Source organism: Corvus cornix, chromosome 7, assembly GCF_000738735.6.
Source record: "Corvus cornix cornix isolate S_Up_H32 chromosome 7, ASM73873v5, whole genome shotgun sequence".
NCBI classification, from domain to species: domain Eukaryota; kingdom Metazoa; phylum Chordata; class Aves; order Passeriformes; family Corvidae; genus Corvus; species Corvus cornix.
Window position 1 is genome coordinate 21,148,129 of NC_046337.1, and position 17,070 is coordinate 21,165,198.

Genomic DNA, 17,070 nt, shown 5'->3' on the forward strand with positions numbered 1-17,070 from the left:
TATTTTCATAGATTTGCTCCTATTCTAACAAGTAGTCAGTGAAGGGACACAAAAAATAACCTAAGCTGTAAAATGAAACCACAGCCACATTAAAATATTGCCACCACCATTAAGAACAGAATAACATAGTCTGCCAAGAAGGTGGATCAGTGCAGGTGATCTGAACTCTTGATATTTTCTTCCAAAGACTCTTTTCAGGACCATGTATTGTTTTTGCAAGAGGTGGAACTGGTATAACTCCATCATCTCCACTGGGACTGCTCCAGCTGTAGCATCCATGTGTAACTGAGGTCAAAGTCAAGCTAAGGCCTTTAAAAATGCTTGTGTAGGCAGTGCTAGACCAGGGATTCCTATTAGAAATTATTCCATAGCCCTGAAGAGACATACAGACTTTTCAGCTAGGTATTTTGCTCACTTGACTTTCTAGACTTTTTAATCTAAAGATTTATTTTTATACCTTGACCACTGAATTAACTTGCTGTCTTCCACACGATATCTCTCTTGTACAGCCTTGGTCACAGATATGTCTGCAGGAGCACAGACAGGTTCCCAGTGATCTGTAGGCTTGGCATGTGCCATCCAGACAAAAGCCTGGAAGAGGAGCCTTTGTTCCCAGCATATGCAGGACATGTCCTGTGGCCCTGCCATGCCTTTCCTGAGCTCCTGTGCACCCTTGTTCCTACAGCCAATGTCTTGCAGAGCTGCAAGCCCCAGAGTGTGAGCAGTCACCTCCGTGTGCTGCAGTGGGGGTGTGGTGTCCACACAGCTCCAGCACACTGTCCCCACGAGTGGTCCACAGGAAATGCCACTGGGGGACAGTACAGGAGGGCACCCATGCAGGCCTCAGGGAAGGGATTCCTTTTTCATGCTTCCACCTTCATCCTGCTATTGCAAGCAGGCTGCTCATGTGGATGGTGCCTGCGACTGCAACACCCCCGTTTGCTTCTGATCACATGGCAAGGGCAGCTTTTGGTAAATGCTGGAGTGTCACTGAGCTCTTGCCTTGCCTGCTGCAAGCCCCTGTTCCCGGGGCACACACAGCAGTGCCTGGTATTTACCATTATGGGCCACTCTGTTGTGCACAGAGCTCCACAGCGCTGGATGTTGAAGAAGGGCGCTGTCAGGGGACAGATATTTTTGGTACTGCTGGTTGGGCTGCGTAGGTGTTACAGGGCCTCGCGCTTCTCCAGGCAAAGCTGCAGCCATTCAGTGCCTGTTGCCTTGCAGAGGAGTACGGGCTCTGGCTCGGAGGAGGCACCCAGGCAACTGATAACATAAATATATCTTCTGCTTGCTTTGTTTCTGTACATTTTAAGACCATCTCTCTCGCAAGGCCTCCCCTCCGCCCCTCTTTTTTTCTGCCTGCACAGCTGAAACAAAACCGGCGGTGGAGCCACCTTCTCTTGCTGGAGCCTGGCTGGCAGCAGCCTGCCCTGACCTGAGACACCAGCCATTGTTAAGGGTATAACACATTTACATATTTTGCAATAAAACATCAGTTATTTGCATTACTGTGTCAAGTTTTATTTGATTCTTTCACCTAAAAATGACTCATTTTCCTTTCTTGTATTTTAAAAACCAACTACTCTAAGCTTGTTTGAGAATAATCAAAAATTGCCCATTTAGCTAGAAGTCATTTTCTTTTCAAAAGGCAAATGTTATTTAATCTTTCAGCTGTTCATTGTGCCATCATAAATACTTTCTTTTCAGCACAGTTGTGGGGACTGAAATGAGCCCACTAATTGCCTCCCATTTCGACTGACATGTGGTGGTTTAGTGGAAAGAGAACACAGCGGGGAGAAGGAAATAGGAGGCTGAGAAAATGAGAGCTAATTATTTTCACTGCCTCATGTCAGGCTCTGTGTCAGCCTTGTTTTTACAAACTGGAAGGTTTAGCACTAAATAAAACAAACTGGCGTCATGTTTTTATATACTGGCAGTGTCATGGAAGCAGCTGCACATCTCAAAGACAATATAATGCCTGCATTCGCATGGACACCATCTGACAGCCACTGTGAGCCACTGCTAATGAGGATATCACAGTGGTGCCAAGTGAAAGGTGCTGAATTATGTATGATTCTTCATCAGTGCAGCAATAGTCCTGTACATCATTATGAGACATTGTTTTGCTGAAGAGATTAAAACATTCTTAGTTCCAGACCCTGCAACCTATACATGCTACAAGAGGTTATTAATGGAATTTTTAGGGAGAGTTTCTTGTGGATTTCTTTTTGGTTAAAAATATCTCATGGGACAAAGCTGTGGTGGGTCATGACACTATATATATAAAGAAGAGAAGCAAATTAACCATAATTGTGTTATCTTCCCTTAAATCCAGTATAATAAAATATAGTGTAGCAGGGTGATACATAATGATAAATAACCCAAGTGCTGTCACTAGATGTTCAACTCTAATGCCTTTAAAACAGCAGGTTTCAGCAGCCGAGATAGATAATAGCTAAGAATGTAAAGGAGCTTCTGGAGACCTAAATCATCAACATGCTACTACTTTTAGTATCAGCATGGCCAACATTTTTTTCATATTTGTTTCATCTTGCACTACATCTTACTTTTCTTCTAATATCCAGTTATCTGCTACAATGCCATTTCAATTTTTATTTCAATCTTTAAAAAACCAAAAAAGTTTATTGCAACCAGTGATTTTAAAATTAATCCTTGATTTAGGCCCCCTTGAAAAATGGAGTGCCTCCCTAGCAAAGGTTTTAAGCTGTTGTTGCAGGATGTGTGTTTGCTGTTTAGAGCCTGTGCCTGATCTTTTTCATTTTCCTTTCAGGTTTTTTTTGCAGACATAAACGCATATGGGGTTAAAGGAGTATTGTCACCACAGTAAGCTGGAGACTTAATTTTTAAAGTGTTCTTACTTTCTGTTTCAAAGCTGAGGAGAAGCAGCTCAAATACATGTGTGATTTGCTTTTCTTTCCTACAATAATTTTCAGAGGTTGTTCATTTATTGGCTTTGTCCAAGTGTTATTCAGAAATGTTTTCACACAGAGTTTTGCAGGTTGTACCTTTCAGTTCTGAAACAAGATAAATTTTTAAAACAAAAAGCTGGAATTTTTTATTTAGATCAAAATCAAGCAGGTAGATATTGGGAGGTATTTTAATGCTTGAATGATAAGATGTCCCAGGAAGTCCCTTTGAAGGACTTGTGTAAGCATATCTATCAACCAGACACTTTGAACAAGCCATTTCCAAATTATTTTCCCACATACGCCTGGCACTAAAAGTAGTTTTGATCTAAGAAGTCTTATGGCTACAATTCATCAAAGAATTGAAATTCGTATGCTTGGTTTTTCTAGTCAAATTTTTGCTTAAATGGGTGAGCATCTCCTATTACAAGAACCTGAAACTCCATTGGAAGATGGGGAAATATGTCCCTTTCAGCAGCACACAAATCTTGCATTATTGAACAAAATGGTTACTAGGTTTGTAAGACAAGTAGCCACCTACTTATCTTAGACATTTGCTAAGTGCCTTGATTCTAAAGTCACCTACCTCCTGCCTTTTCTATTTCCTTCCTTCCTTCCTTCCTTCCTTCCTTCCTTCCTTCCTCCCTTCCTCCCTCCCTCCCTCCCTCCCTCCCTTCCTCCCTTCCTCCCTCCCTTCCTCCCTTCCTCCCTTCCTCCCTTCCTTCCTTCCTTCCTTCCTTCTTTCCTCCCTCCCTCCCCTCCCTCCCTCCCTCCCTTCCTTCCTTCCTTTTCATTTTTTTCTCCTAATGTCCCCTTCCCTTTCTTTCCTCTTACCCTCCTTCTCTCTCTCATTCTCTCTTTCTCCTTTCCAGTAATGATTTTCTAATAACACAGAATGAAAACCTTTCCAAATAAAATGAGACATGAATTTTTGAGGGACCAGAGTGGGTATCCTAGTATGGTATCTTGCCCTCTTGGTATCGGCACAGTGTTGCTGGAGAGGGCTCCAAGGAGGACCAAAGGTTTGGGGACTGGATTTGAGGGACAGGAGAGTTTCTCTGAAGATGCAGTTCAGAGCTGAGGAAGGCAGTGTTTATGCAGGCCTCAGGTATCCACCCACCCCTGTGTGGGGCAATCTGATCTGTGACCACATGGAGAGGGATCCTGCCTGTGCAGCAGATCTCGCAAGGGGATAGGCAGCGGCAGTGCCCACCCCCTGCCAGGCCTTGGATGCTTGTCAGACTTTTCTCTAGAAGTGGTAGGTTGATTTATTTTGTTTATTAAAATGAGATCATATTTGTCATATCTAGTCTGCAGGGAAATGGGAGTCAACAGCACGAAGTCCTGAGTCAGGAGGGCTTGGGAGCCCTGGCACAAGGTGCAGCTCTAGCTCTCAGGTGCTTGGCACTGGTGCTATTCAGAGATGGCAGATGTGCTGAACTAACTGGAGGATAGTACTTTATGTCAATATTTTTTTCTTTTCTTGGCTCAGGTGTTTTCATAAAACTTAGAAATGTCATCAAGCATCTTGTCTCTAACCTCAGGTTTGATTGGCAGAAGCATGAATGTCCTGCAAAAAAGTCTGGCAGCAAGAACGTTGTGGGCAAGGAGAGGAGCACAGTTCGAGAGATGAGGAGGAGTCAGAGACAACTTGCTTTGCTGTTGCTGTTTCAAAGCACGTGGCCTGCTCAGCCAATGTCAGGGCCAGTGCACAGTGCTGAACTGCCTGGGACAGGACAGGCATTACCCTGGGTCAGCTCACAAATGCAAAAAGCAGGACAGAAAAGAGACATGCAAAGAGATACAGTCCGTGATTAGGAAATGTAGGCACAGCGTGACTCTGGCACCTGATCAGGTTGCACAGGAAGCCAGTAGCAGAACTGGGAACTGAACTTGGTGCCTCTGAGTCTTGGCTGGTGCCCTGACCACTGAACTGCAGTTCCCATCGCTCAAACTCACACCAGGGTAGTGCGAAAACCAACTCACACGCCCTCTCTGCTTGTAAAATGTGGAAGCCTTCAATGGGGACAGATGGACACACAGGGCCAAATGCTGTCATAAACATAATTTCTTGTTGCAGTTCAGAAATGATTATATTTCAGTTTACTTTTATCTTGGAATTACCAATTCAATGCATGATGGAAAGCTTTGAGCCTTCTGAGGGCTGAGCTCCTACATTACATTTATGAGAGATACACGTGCAGACACCAGCAGAAATCACCTGTGTGAACGGATGCTTTTTAGGCTGCTGGACGTTTGTCTTTGCAGATAGCTCCTTACACAAGCCTGCAGCCCGAAGTGTCCATCTGTGTCCCCACTGAAAGTTTTTGCATTTTCTGAGCAAAACCAAGGTGAAGACTGCCTCCTGCATGCACTGCGCCCACACCTGCCTTACAGGTGGCCTGTAGCAGACACAGACCCTACTGAACCCCTGGCATGTCTGGAGGAGCTCCTGTCTCCGTGAAGGGAAGATTCCCTCCTTCCTGTATGAAGATAGAGACACTCTGCTTCACTGTAGCCCTGTGGTCCCTCAGGGGACTGATTTTTGAAGGAGCTCAGTGCACTGCACAGTACCTCATCCCCAAAGCACCTGCTGGGCAGACCAGCAAATGTTGTCTGGTTTGCACCATGGACAAGCAGTCTCTGGTCCCCAGTGGGAGCCTCCCTGGCCACAGACACAAACCCCAGCTCCAGCACTCAGTCTGTGTGGGATGTCCTGCAGGATGCTGCCAGCTGTCACTTTCTGCAGGCTCACACCTGTGCAAAGTGTGGGATGTTGGTCCCCTGTTCAGCTCAGGGAATTAAGGATACCTTTTATTGCTTTGGTTTATTAGACTCACTGTGATTATTTTCTAAGCTGAGCTTGTTTATAATTAATAGTGCAATTGGAGGCAAGCGCAAGTTGAGGATGCTCAGTGCCTCGCTGGGCTCTCGGTATCTAAAATAACTGAGCTGTAAGAACAAGCTCATCCTTTTGCCCATTATTTGAGTGATTGTCTTGAAGATGTTGCGCAGACTCTGGTCATTTATTCTGGGGTTCACCAAGATGATATCCTTGGGGCTGGCTGCCAGCACTGGCTGTGACCCCAAGTGATGGCTCCCACCACTGCCTGTCCCCCACTGCCCCAGGGTGGGTGTGCAGAGCTCCCAAACCACGTGCTGCAACAGGCTGTCTGTCTGAATGAGGTCATTCAGGGACACCACACCTCGGAAGACATCAGACCTGTCAGCGTGGCTGCTGCCTCACAGGTTGAGCTAAGAGAAGAGGGAACAAGAAGACTGAGGGTTTTCCATTATCAACACTGTACTGCAAACATGCATATCCTAAAACATGTATATGTTCCTTAACTTTCTTGCTGCGTTGTTTTTTGCCTTCATATATTGAGGATTAGATTTCAGGTTGCTTCAGCTTTCATTTTGTTTCATTTTGGGTTTTGTTGTTGGGGTTTTTTTTTCCTATTTGTATTCTAACAATCCAACATTCTTTTTTTTTTATTATTCATAGGATTGTAAATGGAAAATGTACATGGAGATGGACGGGGATGAAATTGCAATAACCTACATAAAAGATGTGACATTCAACACTAACCTACCTGATGTAGAGATTTTAAAGATGACGAAGGTATTTACAGTCTTAAAGCTTTCACAAATTCACAGATCTCAAACAAAGACATAAAATACCACAGCAGTCGACTTTTGTGCTTGCAGAAGCTCAATCTCTTGACAGCTTTTAAATAAAATGCACATTTTAAATAGAATTGTATCATAATAGGAGTTAGGTATTTTGGTTTTCCTTTAAGCTGACAATAATGTTAACAATAGACAAATAAGAGAAGGAACTAATTTATATTTTCTTGTTTTAATTCCATGTTGTATCCTCTGAATTTATTACCCCTTTTGAAGAAAAGAATGTTCAAAAAATTGCTTGATTTTTCAAGAGAGGAAACCAATTTAAATGTTCCAGAAACTTCATGTAATTTGTCGGGGGCGTTTTGTTGGCTTTTTTCTTTTTTTTTTTTTTTTTCTTCTTTTTGGCACGGTTTTAGAAATTTTACCTGGTTCTAAAACTCTCTCTTTCATGCAACAGTGGATTGCAAAGACTGAAACCCATTGCAGAAAGTACAGCACTGAACATCTGCAATTCATTGTCACTGGGCATTTTACCCTGTTTCAGAACCTGCCTGTAAATATTTACCAGTAAGCATTTAGACTGCTTTTTCCTAAGGAACAGAAGTTTTGTTAACACAGAGGGCATTTTGTTAGCTATTATTTTAATTGTTTGTTTTTATTAATATGCTCCCCTTGATAATAGCTAACAAAATAAAGTTCTAAGTGAAAAAATATACAGCTTGATTGCCAATTAGAATGCTGCTCTAATGTGCACTGGTAAAAACACCCAAACTCTTGAGTGCTTTTAGCTGTGAGTTTTTGGGGCAAAATTGGGGGGGAAGCCTTTAGTTATTTTTTCTGAAGGAAAAAAATGAAAAAGCAGATTGTCAACAGTAAAAATTGTAAGGAAAATATGATATAGGTGTATTTGCCAAAGAAGATTCTAATATTTAATTCATGCTAATACTATTTTTATAATTACTGATTTCTGTAACAACACTTGTGGGGTTTTTTTGGTTATTATTATTATTACTGTTGCTATTACTATATTAGTTTTCTGTCTAATTTTAATCTTGGACATTTCAATTTTTCCTTTAAAAAAGCTGTGAAGTTAAATAAACCAACAGCTACATACAGTACCATTACCTTTTCACATACTTCAACCTTTTTATATTTGTCAAGGAATATCTCTGAGAATCTATAGATATTTGTTCATGTTTTCCTCTGTAGATCTAGCAGGGAAAAAAGTGTACATGCATGAAATTGAAAAAGGTTTATGCCCCCACAAAAAAATTCCATGTTGTCTCATCTGCTGTGTGTTATGTATGGAAATCTCTTCTCAGTTTCCTTTTGTAAACAGGGAAGTAAATATTTCAAAAATATATCGCTTTGTCTCATAAAATATTAAGATTAGTATTGATGTTAACAATATAGGAATGAATGAAAAGAGGCAAATGCTGTAAATACCTTTTGGGCGATTTAGAAACAAGTGGGGCAGTGAAGAGCACCTTATAAAACTCCCACCATGTTTTTTCCAGCCACCGTTTGTAATGGAGAAATGGATTGTGGGCATAGAAGAACACCAGTCTGTAGAATGTGTTGTTACATATGAGGTAAGATCTAAGAAACAAATAAAATAGTTGATCCAAGATAAAACCTACACAGGAGGTGTGGAAATAACATCCTCTGGCTTTGTTATATCCTGTAATCAAGTCTCAGCAGCCTGTAATTAATTGTAAAATATAAAGTCCAGAGCAAAAGCTGAATGAAGTTTACAGAGACAATGGCCGCAGACTGCGGCCTGCGATGGCTCTTGTTCTCAAGGATGAAAGCTCCTTTTGCTTGAAGTGTAATGGTCAGTGATGTTTGCATTATTTAAAGAAGCTGGTTTTTATCTTTTCAATGATGTGCTAATTAGGAGAGCAGAGAAGCAACAGGAGAAGATAGAAAATGAGAAATCAAGAATAAGATAAGATAAAATCCTGAATACAATTTGATGTGATAGAAATTAGCTTTGTAAAAACAGTTTGCAGTTACTTACAAAAGTGATTGTAAGTATTTTATAAAGACTTACTGTGTGTCAGAAGAAGGTTAGTAAATGAGATTCCAGCTCTGTCCTGAACAAGGATTCAGGCAGTGATGGAGAGATGGGGAAATCCTGGGCCTTGCTTGTCTCAGAAGTGCCGAAGTAGTTTTTTTCAGGCTGAAGTTTCTCACAGGATTCATAGGTCCTTAACAGCAGACTGAAGAGCTTTATACTCCAGGAAAATTTTGTTGGGGGTCCCTCTGCAAAAAGACCTGCTTAGTCCTACCTCTTTTAGCAGAAAGCAGTGCACAGTTGATGCTCACATTAATAGAACTAGTAAAATGTATTTTTGTGTTTCTAGAGGAAGGCCTTCAGATCTTTCCTCCACAGGGTACAAGAATTGATGCAGTTATTCACTACCACATTTTTAGCATAATCACAAGTACCAGCCAAAATTATCTAGAGTCTAAAAATATTTGAGAACTAGCTAAGTGGTTTTGCAAGACAGACTCTATATTGAAAGCACTGCTGCCACCCAGGCACTAGTGGAAGTCCCCTCATAGGGGAGCTTAGTGTGTTGTGTGTTGTTACATCCTCACACTTGTGTCCTTCCTGAGCAGAGTGATGTTAGAGCTCCCAAAAGCACAAGGCACATCCAAGCTATCTGCTGGAGCAAGATGAAAGCACAGGACGAGGTTGAGGCAGTACAGCTCATAATACAGACCTCACACTCCAACTCGGAGGGGAATTCACGGAGCAGATCCGACTCAGGTGAGTCAACACATATGAACTTTATTGCTGACATAGGCAGGGTGTATATGGGGAGAACAGCAAAAAGTGGGCACATCAACTGCCCCACTCAGCTTGGTGTCACCTGCAGGCATGCTGAGGGTGCCCTTGACCCCTCTGTATGTCAGTGATGAAGATAATAAATAACACTGGTCCCAATATGAACCCCTGAGGGACATCACTTGTCACTGATGTATACCAGGACTCTGAGCCATTGACCTCTGCATGCAACCATTCAACCAATTCCTTATCCACCTAAGAGTCTACTCAGCAAATCCATCTCCGTCCAATTGAGAGAGGATGTTGGGGGTGATCATGTCAAAGGCTTTACAGAAATCCAGATAAATGACATCTGTAGCTCTTCCCTTGTCCACTGACAGGAATCATTTTAAGATCAGGAAGCATTTTGCTTCTCCAGTCCTCATCCTGCTATCCATTGACTTGATAGGAGTGGGAAGAGAGGCTGCCATTGAAGATTGAGGCAAAGCCTTCTCCCCATCTGTTGTCACCAGTTTTCCAGTGCTGTTTATCAGGGGGATACAGCTTCTTTGATCTTCTTATTTTGTTAACATAGCTGTAGAAACCCTTCTTGTTATTCTTTGCATCCCTTGCCAGGTTCAGTTCCAGCATTGTTTTGGCCTTCCTCAATACATCCCTATACAACCAAACTTCAGGTCTATACTTTTCCCAGGTTGCCTGTCCTTGTTTCCACTTGCTGTGCTTTCGCTTCTTTCCCTTGACTTTGACCAGCAGTTCTCTACTCAGACACACCAGTCTCTTGCCTTCATTGCCCAATTTCTTGCTCCTGGAGAGCTCTTGCACTCTATGGAAGACTTCCTTAAAGATCTGCTAGCTCTGTTCCACTCCCTTGTTCCCAGGGGATTCTATTGACTATGTCCTTGAGGAGCTGGAAGTCTGTTTTTCTAAAGTTCGTGAGCCTAACGTTACCTGACCCATGTCCCTCAGAACTGCAAACTCTACCAATGATCATTGCAGCCCAGGCTGCCTCCAGTCTTGATGTCCCTGAATAACTTGCTTACATTGGTGGCCGTCAGATCCATTTTTCCCTCTGGTAGGGCTGTCTGTTACCTGTCTCTGAAGGATAAGGGGAATGACCTGTATGCTCCTATAGGAAGCAGGCTGGAAGCAGTCCATGGTGATAAGCTCAAACTCAACTGGAGTGCTTCGGCCAGCTCTTCCCTCCCACCCTTAGCCACCCAGCACACAGCTTTGCATGGATGGGCTTGGATAAAGGGCACCTCCTGTTAGAGATGTGTGGGTGCAGATTGCTCTTGCTCTGGCCAGTGCTCTTGCAGGGGGACACACACACTGAGGCTGTAGCCTCAGAAGCTGCATGTGGGGTGCCAAAAAGTCCCCTGTGGATGATAGGCTGTTTTGACAGGTACCATACTGCCAGCCTGGCAGACACAAGTGCTCCTGACATCCTGCTCTTCTGTGAGGAATTGTGGAAATCTTCCCACTGCATTCTTCTTCCACAGCTCAGCTTGCCCATTTGAGCCAGCCCTAGCTCATCATTATCTGACTTCTGGAATGGTGTTTGTTATGGGTTCTGAGGCTTGATTTGTTCAGTGAGATACATTTAATAATGCAGTGGGCTTTACAATTTCCACTTTTCCAGTTTTCATTTCCTAATTAATGTATGCTGCTGACAGATTCACACTTGGCTCAGTTGACTCTAGCACAGTTCTGCCTTTAAGATGTGCTGTTGTTTTTGTAAAAGTGTTTGGTAGCCAAGCTGTTTTTCTCGGAAGTGTTTGGGTTGGGACACCTGAGGGGCAGTACAGGAGCTGGAACAAGATGCCAGTGAGCAGAGGAAGAACTTCTCAATTTTGTACACTACTGGCAACTGTAGGAGAATGGCCTTGTGAAGCCAGAGGTGCTGGACTTGGACTACAGACACATCTAAAATGGGTGTGCTTATTCCTAAGCAATTGTGATCCATCTGCCACACAATTACGTCTTGTAACGCTAATGGCACCTAGAGAGTGTCCTAGAAGACACATCTTTACTGCAGATAGCTTTGCAGATAGAGGTTACCCTGGTTTTGGGGTGATGAACCCTGCAGCCATACCAAAGTGTGGTGTGTATCTTCACAGGTTGGCTTGGCCGCTGTAAGCCGAAATGGTTGCTTTTTTTCAGTGAGTGGTGGGAGAGCTTGTCTGTCCCTTTGGCACACTGGAGGAGTTACATGGAGGCACTAATGTATTGTCAGCAGCCAATTAAATAGGCACAGTTCAGAGCAGGTGGGTTACCAGCCAGCACGAAAGCTGTGCCTCAGCTCTAGCAAACCTTCTGGCCTGTCTTCTTTACCAGACCACCTATCCCAGTTTTAAAAGACCACCAAATCCAAGCACAGAGGTATGGGTAATACCTGTCTAATAGGCTAAAATAACCGGCAGTGAAGGTACTGCCTCTGTGGGCTACCACACAGAGCACTTCACTCAGTGTACAGAGTTGGTGGCTCAGAGACCATGTGAGGGAGAAGCCCTCCAACCCATGAGAGGCAGCCCCACAGGGCACACTGGGAGATCCTTGCTGGGCAGCTGGATCCTGGCCTGGCAACTGCTGTTGGCTGTAAGGAGCAAGGACTGAACAGTCTGAAGGGAGCCCCTTGCTCAGGGAGATCAGCACTGGTCCCATGGGGTCTGTGATGGCCACCTGAGTGTTGGTAACAGATGAAAACCCAAACTCGAGTCCTGAGCCTGCTGTTTCCAGGTTTATGAGGTCTGTGATTTACATCCACATCCTTGGTAGGAGGGCACGGGGGAACGACAGAGGCGATACTGTCTAGCAAGTACACTTTGGCATGCATGTTTCTTTTGAAACCATGACTTTCAAGGAGGTTAAGAAGCAGAGGAGACAATTCCCATCTGTCTTTCTCTGAAAGAAGGTTCACCTCTAAGTGCAGGTGGACCTATCTGCTGTGTCGATGTCACACACACTACAACAGGAAAGACAGTTTCCTTTTGACATACTTGACAATAAGTTGAAGTGATTTAAATCTCTTTGGATTCAAACAAAGTCTGGGGAAAAGAGGAGTGGAAGAGATCATCCATTACATTTTAACAGGAGCAATCCTAATGAGGACAGAGCCGCTATCCAGCTCCCACAAAACTCCCCATGGTCAGTGAAGTGTTCCAGCAAGAGGCAGCAAGGGTTATGCTTTCCTGTTGGAATGATATTAGCAATCTTTAACGACAAATCATTCAAATCTCTCTAGAACAAAATTATTTTACCTGCTCCCTATGGATCTTTGGCCAGAGCTGTGGCCTCAGATAAGAGGAATTCCTGTTCTCTGCTCTACCCACGAAGTAGCAAACCAGGCAGCCCTTGCAGTTCAAATGGAAAATTTACAGCTATTGTATTTGCTAAAGGCTTTCATGGAAACCACAGGACTGACTTTCAAAACCACTTCAGTCTGATCTCTGAAAGCTACAACTTTTGTTACGACCCCAGGGCTGTGACAGTAGATGTAGAGGGAACTGTAATACCCTGAGTTGCTCACAGTTAAGCACTGTCTGAGCCAGGCTGGCTGAAGCCTGATGCCTCACTGGCTTTTCCACATACAGAGTGGGTTTTCTGCATGAAGCTGGATGCCAAGTGGATTGAATTCTGAATTTGTAGTAGCAGCAACAACTGAAGTAGCTCTGGTTTTTGTGGTGTATAGTAGTTTGAAAAGAAATTGGAGCCAGAGGAGGTGAACGTGGCTGCCACAGCTGGGATTTGCACTGGCTCTGCACCGCTTCCTCTCTGTGCTGGGCTGCGAACAGCACGACTGTGCTGGATGGGAGAGATGCAGCTGGAAGGCAATGTTGCAGCAGTACTGGTACCTTGGGGTGATGTCTGTGCCTGCTCTGGAGGTCTCCAGGCTCTTCTGTAATGAAAGCTGTGGAGAAATCTGCTGAGGTTGCTAAGAGCATCATAGGGCATGTTTAAAACCAGGTTGGGTTCAAAAGCCCAGGAGGCACCTGGGAGTGGGAACCCACCTGAAGAGCCAAGTCGATGGCTCAGTAAGTGTATTCTGGTCTAAGCTCCATAATCTGCAGTGGCATCAGAAATATCTGTATCACTTGCTATTTTAAAAGCCCAACATTATGTTCAACCATAACACTGAACATACTCAAACCTAGGACTATTTGCTGCAAGGCTAGGAGGGGAAGGGCGGTTTGAGGTTCTTCTGAGAGAAACGCTGGTACCTAACCTCACACCTTCGGTAAACTTGAGAGCTGTTTTCCATCGATTACAGAAAGCTGACTCTGTTTCCATTTCCCTGCCAGGCACTGACAGTCAGTGGATGCAGACACTGCGCATGCACCAGATAGCAAAAGCCATTTCTCTCCAGCACGGCCACCCCCACAGCCCGACCACAGTCACCCATTACCTGCCCTACCTTCGCAGCCAGGACTCCTACGCTGCTGCCGTCAGGAGGACACGTGCTCCGGTCAGTCACCAGCTCACGTCCATCAGCCACTCGAGGAATTCCTCTCCCCTGTCACACAGTTTGATGAGAAACCTTTCAAATCTGCACTTGAACTCAAAAGGTAGCAGCGCCTCCAGCACAGCCTCTGACACCCCTTCGGAGAGGGACAGGTCTGCGGGCAAAGGTAGAAATGCCTCGCACAGCGCTACCTCCCGCAGCTCCTCGGACGGGCGGCGCAGTGGGACCAGCTCCCCAGTGCCCCCTCGGCACGCGGGAAGACCCAGCAGGACTTCTTTGCCAGCGGCCCCCCCGGCCTCCCAGCACCGCAGGTACCCGCGCACCCCTCCGCAGCCCACGGCCATCCCTGGCATGCCCCCACAGAGTGACAGCGAGCCCAGGAGGGGCGAAGGGCAGAGCAGAGCCAGCGAGGGCGGGTGGATAAAGGTGCAGCACACAAGGAAACCCCACAGGCAGGCCGCCGGCAAGCCGGGAAAGGACAGAGCCAGGGGGAGCTGGCGGGGCCGGAGGATGTTCTGAGAGGAATTTGGCCCTTTATTTAACTGAACGTTCAACCCAGAGAAGATATGCCTGCTCCTATTAAATTTGCTGCACCAAAGCCGGTACCCGTCTGGCTGTGGCCTGGCAGTGGACAGGGGGAGCTGCCACCTCTCCTCCTGTCACTGTCAGCACCAAGGGATTTTATTTGATTTTCTCCCCTCTGTTTGGCTGCTTGTGTTCTCAGCTGACTGGATATCCACTCATTTGCTTAATATTTCAAAAATAAAATCCGTAAGGCACAGCCAGGTGCCACAATGAAAGGCTCTCCGTTTCATCCTTAGGAGAGTTGTGCTGTTACCTCTCTCCTCACCTCACTTTGCCTCTAGATGCTGAGTCCAGCTCTGAGCAGAGTCTCCTCACCCCTTGTCTATTCTGCTTCTGCCAGGGCTTTAGGAAGAGGTAGTATTTTTATCAGACCAGCATAATCTGAAAAAAAGGGACACAGGGACATTTTTCTTCAGGTCCACTTTAATAGCTTCACTTCTCCACTTTCAGCTTGCCATCCCTTCTCAGGAATTTCTTACTTTGTTCCTTATTAAAAGCCGCAACATTAGCTACCCAACACCACTGAGCACACTCTGTCACATACACAGTTGTCTTAATCAGAAGGAGAATCAAAAACTACGCTTTATTCTTTTGGTGAAAAAAAATTAAAATAGAGTGAGAAGAAGGCATTGCCTTTTATCATAGTTACAACTAACCCCACTGAGGTCTATGATAATATTTATCCCTGTGCAGCTGGTATTTTTTAATTGAATTTTTAAATGGCCAGACTGTGTCGCTTTTGTCTTTCAGTCTTCAGGTAGTAAAGACAAGGTCAGCAAAGTTTCTGATTAATGTGGTCTTTAGCTCTGCTGAGAACAAAGACACAGCTTAGACTCAGTTGGCGTCAGAAAGTTTCTTCGTGGCCTTTTCACTCCAAGTTGATTTCACACAATTAAAAAGGAGAAAAAAAATTTTGGGTTTCACAAGATGCAAGAGAAGAAAAAAGGAAGAAAGAGATAAAGGAAGCTGAACCCAAAGCAATGCATGGTATACTCTGAAAGCCAAGGAACTGTGAATTAGAGATGCCTTTGAACAGGGTGCTGCACACCATCAATCCCAGATGGTACTCGCTGGCACACCATTGTGAGCAATGCTGGCAGAGCTGCTGGCATGTCACCTGCTCAGGGTGAGGGGGCATCACCATAGCCCTGTCACTGGATGTTCTAAATTCCCTGCTCCACACAAAGGCCACTCCTGTGGGCACATGCAACTCTCCTTCCTCTGATTGCCACCAGCCCCAGTGAGGGCTGTGCCCTGGGGTGAGTTTCCAATACCTACCAGAACTGGGACTCACATTTCATGAATTCAGGACAGGGTCCACCAAAACCAATGGAGCAAGACACAAATGACACCAGGTGTCAGGAATTGCATCTCTCTCACTGAAGTGCCTTTACCTCTGACAACAGTTAAGAGCAGAAAAAAAGAGAAGCTTTACCTTGAAGTGAATTCAGCTGGTTGTGATGCCCTGTGGTAACAACATTTGCCATTTTCTTGTTGCTTCAAACTGGCTGAAAGCTAGTTAGTAACCCAGCTTCTGGCCCTGGTTTACTGAGCCTGACAACTAATTTGGGTGACATGGACAATCTAGTACTGGATGTTTCTCTGTCACAACTTAGGAGGGGACTGGGATTTTGTAAAGGTTGGGGATCCTCCCCTGACATTTCTTGCCATGACCAAAATGGGTTGGAGGATACCAACTGATAGTAACTGCACCTGAGAGTAGTTGCTAGAAATGTGCTTGTGTTATTAAAATTTGGATATGCATCTCAGGAATCACAGCTGGGCCTGCACAAATCCTAAGAAAGAAATTGCAAGGGCTTGGAAGGGCACCTTTCTCTTCTGGGGTGATCAGGATGGCAGTGTAGTTGTCCAAGCCTGAGACACTGTGGCCTGGTGGTGGCAATTCAAGATTTATCAGCTGCCTGTGGTTGTTTGTCAAGATGTCCAGCAGGATTCCTCTGCTGTTTGTAAGCTATTTAGTGCTGTGCCTCATTTTAATCTGCAATGTACTGTTTGTCCACATCTGTTGTATTAAAGTGTTCATTAGCATTTAAAGAAGGAGCGGATGGTATTGATCATGCCCATTAAAATTAAACAATCATGCATTAGTGACTGATTAGGAATCCTTTTGCTGCACCAGCACTGCTGGTTAAAGCAACAGTGAGTGAACTTGTAAAAAAAAATTCTCAGCAAGATCTAGTTTTCCATCTTGTTTTTATCATTTTTAATGTGGCTACTCCCTATCTTGGTGATAATGCATTATAAATAAAATTGTGCTTACATTTTCACACACACCCCCAGTACTTTACAAAGCTGAGCTTTTTTTTTTCATGTTTTACTAACATGCAGCTAGAAGACCATGCACAGCAATGTGTAAAATCAGATTGTCTCAGGCAGCTACGCCTCAGGAAATGCTCTTTGGAAAGGAGCCATGTTATGTTCACTTAGGGTTTTCTTACAAGTCTGTTAAAGCCAACCATATTTAAGTACCAGTATGTCTAGATTTGCATGGCAGGAGCTGGACACACTGCCCTCCATCCACACACATATCCCTGGCAGTGCTGCAACTGCTACACCCTCCCTCCAGGGCTGACTCTGCAAGTGGCACAAAATACCAGTGCTTAGAGCTGCCCCTTGATTTCCTGGCTTTTCTTTCTCTTGGGCTTCATATC

The 17,070-nt window shown here is 44.5% G+C and overlaps 1 protein-coding gene across 1 annotated transcript in view; it reads left to right on the plus strand.

The window, feature by feature from the left end:
* MAP3K20 (mitogen-activated protein kinase kinase kinase 20) overlaps positions 1–16,692 on the plus strand; it is a 92,079-nt gene extending 75,387 nt beyond the window's left edge. The window contains exons 17-20 of the mRNA XM_039555590.1: positions 6,436–6,552; positions 8,078–8,152; positions 9,186–9,336; positions 13,653–16,692. Of these exons, the coding sequence (XP_039411524.1) occupies positions 6,436–6,552; positions 8,078–8,152; positions 9,186–9,336; positions 13,653–14,332 (1,023 nt within the window). The 3' untranslated portion in view covers positions 14,333–16,692. The remainder of the gene's footprint in view (positions 1–6,435; positions 6,553–8,077; positions 8,153–9,185; positions 9,337–13,652) is intronic.
* The last annotated feature ends 378 nt before the right edge of the window (positions 16,693–17,070 follow it).